At 48.4% G+C, this 6,008-nt stretch overlaps 1 protein-coding gene across 5 annotated transcripts; it reads left to right on the forward strand.

Moving 5' to 3' along the window:
• Window positions 1-304: 304 nt before the first annotated feature.
• Window positions 305-5,401, forward strand: LOC125551415 (protein EARLY RESPONSIVE TO DEHYDRATION 15). 5 transcript variants are annotated; one of them, XR_015599361.1, is made up of 5 exons: window positions 305-459; window positions 622-898; window positions 1,025-1,274; window positions 4,457-4,561; window positions 5,045-5,401. XR_015599361.1 is itself a non-coding variant. In XM_087515746.1 (3 exons), exons 2-3 carry the CDS (start codon window positions 649-651, stop codon window positions 1,168-1,170), a joined length of 396 nt encoding a protein of 131 aa, XP_087371872.1. In that variant the 5' UTR covers window positions 305-459; window positions 622-648; the 3' UTR covers window positions 1,171-1,369. The 5 variants fall into 5 exon arrangements, 2 of the variants coding, with proteins under 2 accessions (XP_087371872.1, XP_048570620.2); XR_007302550.2 differs by lacking the exon at window positions 5,045-5,401 and adding an exon at window positions 1,656-3,048 and having other exon boundaries at window positions 4,457-4,647; XR_007302551.2 differs by lacking the exon at window positions 5,045-5,401 and having other exon boundaries at window positions 4,457-4,647.
• Window positions 5,402-6,008: the final 607 nt, after the last annotated feature.

The raw sequence follows: 6,008 nt of genomic DNA on the forward strand, positions 1-6,008 counted from the left end.
CCCGCAATATTGTATAGGACATTGCACAGACTAATTGGCCTAAACTAAACGCGCTAATCGGATGACTGTGCAGTAGACCGGCCCAAAATTTATGCACGTCCCATGAGCGTGTGTGTGTGTGGCTGCTCCGTGTGAGTCAATGGCCCGTGGCAAGCATGAGCGATTTCGTCGGCGGTCCACTCTTGTGTTGCGCGTGAGTATTTTTCGTCTGATGTGCCACGACCGGCTGGAAGCTGCGTCCGACCCAGCCAGCGCCAACAAGGAAGCCTCGGTCGCACCTTCCTTCCATCCATCCTCTAGGCCTCGATCGGTCACAGTGCTATAAAAATCCCATCGTTCCCACTCACAAACCAACCCAACACCCGGCGGTCCACTATCCAGATCCAGATTCTCTATCCTGACCCTGCTCCTGCGATCCCCAACCGACCCTGCTCCTGCGATCCCCAACCCCAATCCAAGGTATGCGTGCACCAAGAACCGTCTCTGTCCCGTTTGTAGATCTGCCGAGGACCGCGCTCTAGTTTCTTGATCTGCAACCTTTTTCATCTCTGTTTCGCGACGCCAACTCACGACTGGATCCGGTCGCTGGTCTCTGCGTGGTTTTGATTTTGATCCGACCAGGACCAGACCAAGAGCAACAGGGAGACCATGAGCGCCATGGTCGCGTCGTCGCTTAACCCGGAGGCCCCGCTCTTCATCCCGGCAGCGTTCCAGCAGGTGGAGGACTTCTCACCGCAGTGGTGGGACCTCGTCAAGTCCACCGCCTGGTTTCGCGACCACTGGTACCACCAGCACCAGCAGCTCGACGATATGGCCGACTCCCTCATGGCCTTGGAGGCCGAGGACGCCATCGCCGTCGAGGCTTCGCAGCCGCAGCCGCCAGCGGCACTCAAGATTGGTACGTATCGACCAATTCACTCTCCACGCCTATACATGTACAGTACTGTATATGATATGAGCGCTCAAGTAAAAGATGAAGCAAGACTGCAGTGAGCTCATCACGTATGTGCTTCTGTATGTGCAGACGGGGTGCTCAAGGCGCTGAGCCTGGCGTCCCCAAGCCCGAAGGGTGGCTTCTCGGAGAAGCCTAGGTACACCGAGAAGCCCACCAAGTACGCCGGCAGCCCGAGGAGCGGTGGCGCACCGCGCTTCATCCACCAGCCTCGCTAGGTTGGGATGTCAAGCTTCAAGAATCGAGCAAATCCTGCGCCTGCAGTGATGCATTGCTCTGGCTGCCGCCGCCGTCTCATCTTTCAAGTCTTCTTCTACTAGTAGTAAGTAGTGGTGTCCGTTTGTATATTATATTAAGTACGTAGAAATGAAATGACCTAAGAAAAAGGCAACAAAATGCAACCGATGTTCAGTGTGATTTGCCTTGCAAGTTATGTTCTGCTCAGTGCGTGTGATGGTTCAGCCTCGTTCGCTCCTCGCTCCTTTTTCACCCCACGTACGTCAGAAAAAGGAGCCAGAAAAAAGAGGAGATAAAAAACAACCCCGACCCCACGAACACCCCGTCCCATCCAATCTCCCCCGACCCCCTCCGCCCTCGTTCAACCTCCCCGCATATGATTAATCAAGGCCATCAGTTTGTATCCCCGCATCACAGCACGTCCATAGCTCCGTGACATTAACTCATATAAACCGTTCAATCGCAGACGCTACCGAGATCAGAGCGAGCAGCGCTTGCCGTCGGCCGCATGCAGCACGGTCGGTGTCGTGGTGGAGCTGCAATGAAACATCGTCGGAGGTCGCCGCTGCTGTAATGGAACATCACTTGGCTGATGGTGCCGTGGTGGAGCTGCAATGAAACATCACTGGGGGTCGTCGCTGCTACGGTGGAGCGTCACCGGACCGTCGATCCGTGGTGCTGTGATGAAGCATTGTTGAACCGCCGACGTCGACGGTGCTTCATTGCAACCTCGCCGGAGCTTCCAACGACCGCCGCGACGCTTCACTGCAACCTCGCCGGAGCTTCACTGCAACCTCGCCGGAGCTCCAACAATCGTCGTGGCGCTTCATTGCAACCTCGCCAGAGCTTCATTGCAACCTCAGCCGTGCTCCATGGTAGCACCCCGACAGCCGCCGGCGAAGCTTCATTGCAGCGTCACCACCACCACGCGGCCGTGCTCCATCGCAGCACCGCTGCCCGCCTGCCCCGTCAAAGCTCCACCGCAGCACCAGACTGGTGCCGGCGAAGCTTCACTGCAGCGCAACGCGATGGCGTCGAGGTGCTGCGGCAAATCAGGCGACCGCGATGCTGCGATGCAGACGCGGTGGCGACAGAGCTCTCGAGGCCCGATGTTGTGATGCTCCTCTCCTCAACCTCCCCACTGCAGCATGTGCGGCGAGTGGTGACCCGCCTCCAACACCATCGTCTTCTACAGCTCCGGTGGCCACACCGTACCGTCGCCCCCCTTTGGAGCAGCGATGCCCCGCGATGGATCTCTCACATGGGTCCTAGAATTTGTGTTGGAGCTTCGCCGAAGGGAGAGAAGGTGAGCAGGAAGGTTGTTGACGCCGGCGGCATGGCTCCGGCGGTGGGTTGGACGGGATTGAGGGGTGAAGAGAGAGAGGGAGGAGATGGAACAGAGAAGAGATGGGGATGAAGAGAAGCGCTCCAGGAATGACCAAATCCTTCGGCAAAGAGATAAGGTGGAGGACGCGTGGGCATGTGGGCCTGTGGGACACGTGGCGTGCTGTGAAGGAGGTTTACGAGAGATAGAAATCATTCGGTTGATTGTAAACGTTTTCCAGAAAAAAAATCTACCGAAAACATCGCGCACCAAAGCGACGCAAAAACAGTGAAGAACACACGTCCTCCACCTTCTCCCGGACCCAATCTGCATCTCTTTCCCAATCCCGAACTACCTGGCATCCGTCCTCGCTCGCACCCCCGCATGGAGGGCTCACCCCGCCCCGCCGAAGGCCTCGTGCACGGCGGACACCTTGGCGATCGAGCTTGCGGGGGCGGCGCCTCGGGGACGGCCCGGTCATGCGCGGCAACGGCGCCGGCGGCGGGGGGTAGCGGGCCACGCAGCAATCCATCTGGTAAACCCCCAATCCTATTCCTAGCCACAGCCGGAATCCTGGCATCTCCTTTCCGGAATCGCCTCCACGAAGAACTTGCCATTCATGCGCGACGCCTTCATATCCATTGGGTTGTTCCCCACGTTTCCACCTATGCTTGCCTCCTAGCCATCGTCGACCATGAAGCAGCAGCACAACGTGGTCGGCGGATTCCGTCCCCGTGGTCATTGGAGGAGCCGTGCCACCTGTGACCAGCGGTCTGGGACGTAAAGCCGTCTGTGGAGGCATGGAGATACCATGGAGACGTACTGGAGACTCCAGGGAACTGGACACGAACGCGACATGGATTGTATTGTGCCATGTCGGCAGCAGTACGATGAGGGGATTTGATTCCGGCGAATCACGGGGCCACGGTTGCAGGCCCAACGCCCCTTCGCTAAGCCCATCGACTTTGGCACAGCAAGACCCAGCCATGTCGCCCATACCATGGTTGCCTGAATCATTGGTGGGTTCATGCTCCAGGAGCATGTGATCCTGTAGTTTCCTCGCAGCCCATGGTCAAGTGCTCATGAAGGAGATGACCAATATATTGTCACAAAAGTGCCTTGGTTAAGTCAATCTATCATGGTGCCATATTATTTTGTAATTGTCGCTGCTGATTCTACTATTCAAGTGTAATTTTGTAATTACGTGTTTTCTCACTTCGCAATATCTCTGTTATCTGCTCCACTAAAATGTAGGGATTTCATTTACAAAATTTCTGCATATTTCTGAAAATAATGAGAAGTCCATTTCTCTTTGGAGCACAGATGAACATTACATATTTTTGAAATTTCTGGGAGAAATCCTTGCATGAATGCAACAAGTTAGCTCCTAAAATATAACACTAAAGCTTATCAAAATTATAACACTATGCTCATCCATTAATCAAAATATGTATTGAACCATTTCGATGTTGTTTTTGTTGTATCTTGATTTCTTGAAAATATAGATGTAACATACTATTAACAACCAAACAAGTAACTTTCTCTCACGAAAAGACTAATGGACGTAATTTGCCAGGAACACAGTTGTGACATACACCAAAGATGAAAAAAATGATTGATGCGCTTCTTAGGAGAAGAAGTTAGCAATTTATATTCCACTTTTTTATTGCACGTGGTAGTTGGTTAAAAGATTTGAAGTCACCAGCACGGTACTGGTAAAGGGTTCCTACATTGCGGAGATGAGGTTCAGTTTGTGTCTTTCTTTACGTGTAAATGATAGATTTGCTTGATGTGAGAAAAGTGAGTTTTTTTAAAAAAAGTCTCTTTGAATTTCTCATAGGCACATATTTTACTTGTTGATAATTCAATTAGGGATCCTCTCATGGTTGTTTTATAAGTTGTAATAGTGTAATAAGTCATATCTCTGTGTTTAAAATGTGCAGGTGGAGAAAAATTCACTGGACATGACCATTGCAGGAAAGTCATGGGTGTTCGGAACACAAAGAAGTTCTAAATATTGCAAGTTGAAGTTTTATCTATGGTGCTCGGTATTTTCGTTTTCAATTAACACTCTACGAATGATATTTGATGCTTATTTAAATAACTGACATGTATGTACTATGACATTCCCTTAGCTCGTGCTCTTGGTTTTTCTCTAAATCAATGTTTAAGTCAATGTGTATACCTCCTACAAAAATGATAAGTACATGTATGAAAAAGAGAGTATGAGAGACAACAAGATATTCCCAATCCTGGAAGGTAAGATATTCATGGCAAGATACTCTCAAGTAAAGATAAGAGCATCTTATATTCCGCATAAACAAATGCAATTAAGCTTCCACCCTCTCCGTGTATTCAACGAAAGGTGTTAACGTGTTAGCTGTTGTGCAAGCTATAGTTCTCTTTGTTTGACTAGCTATGTTGTAAGTCGATTATGCTATTACCCCAACAATGGAGAAAGATATGATTCTGGGAGAAGGGAATTGGTATGCATGCTGTTTTCTAAATGATCCGTCTGCGGCTTCTTGCAGGCATAACTATTGAATCTCTTCAACAAGTTTTTTAATGCACTCTCGGCAAGTGTGCATTGTTCCCCCTTTTCCCAATATATACAAGGTTACAGAAGCCATTCTTGTAACTGATACTGTACAGTTTGTGTTTGTTTGATTTCGTTAGCTACACATTGTATTTTATTGAATCTCTTCAACAAGTTTTTTAATCTCTTCAACAAGTTTTTTAATGCACTCTCGGCAAGTGTGCATTGTTCCCCCTTTTCCCAATATATACAAGGTTACAGAAGCCATTCTTGTAACTGATACTGTACAGTTTGTGTTTGTTTGATTTCGTTAGCTACACATTGTATTTTATTATTCTTTACGTTTCTTGCAGCCACAAAGTGTTTACGTACTCCCTCCGCTCCTTTTTACTCTGCATATAAGAATTGTCTGAAGTCAAACTTCATAAAGTTTCACCATATTTATATGAAAAAATATTAACATCTATAATGCTAAGTTTATACAATATGAAAACTAAAGTCATGACGCATCTAATGTTGTTGATTTCACATTCTGAATGTTGGTATTTTTTTTTATAAACTTGGTCAAAGGTCACAAGGTTTGACTTCAGACAAATCTTATATGCAAACTAAAAAGGACCGGAAGGGGGTATTAGTTTCATTTCCTCTGCTAGAAACCATATTCGTTCCTTCTACATTTTCTGGTAGTTACAGAAACGTTATCTTTGTGGCACTCATAAACTAAGGAGAGACACATATTGACATTACACAACGTGCAGTTTTTATTATTTGTAAATAAGAATTTTAGTACATCATCCTCTATCATGGTAGGTTAGAATAGTTTCATTTTCATCTCCCACAATACATGATGAATGATTCATAGATTTACTAAAGGTCAAAAGGTGTCCAAGCGGTGATAAGGTATGGTTGTAGTGACGATAATACTGGAGCAACTGCAGTTGAAGAGAATGAAGGCAGAG

This window comes from Triticum urartu, chromosome 1A (assembly GCF_056163025.1).
Source record: "Triticum urartu cultivar PI428250 chromosome 1A, HENAU_Tu73, whole genome shotgun sequence".
NCBI lineage: Eukaryota > Viridiplantae > Streptophyta > Magnoliopsida > Poales > Poaceae > Triticum > Triticum urartu.

Bases quoted from the DNA above. Each gene is read 5' to 3' on its own strand.
- LOC125551415 (XM_087515746.1), top strand. From the start codon at position 649: ATGAGCGCCATGGTCGCGTCGTCGCTTAACCCGGAGGCCCCGCTCTTC. The intron at 899-1,024 runs GTACGTATCGAC...CTGTATGTGCAG, and splicing joins GCCAGCGGCACTCAAGATTG to ACGGGGTGCTCAAGGCGCTG.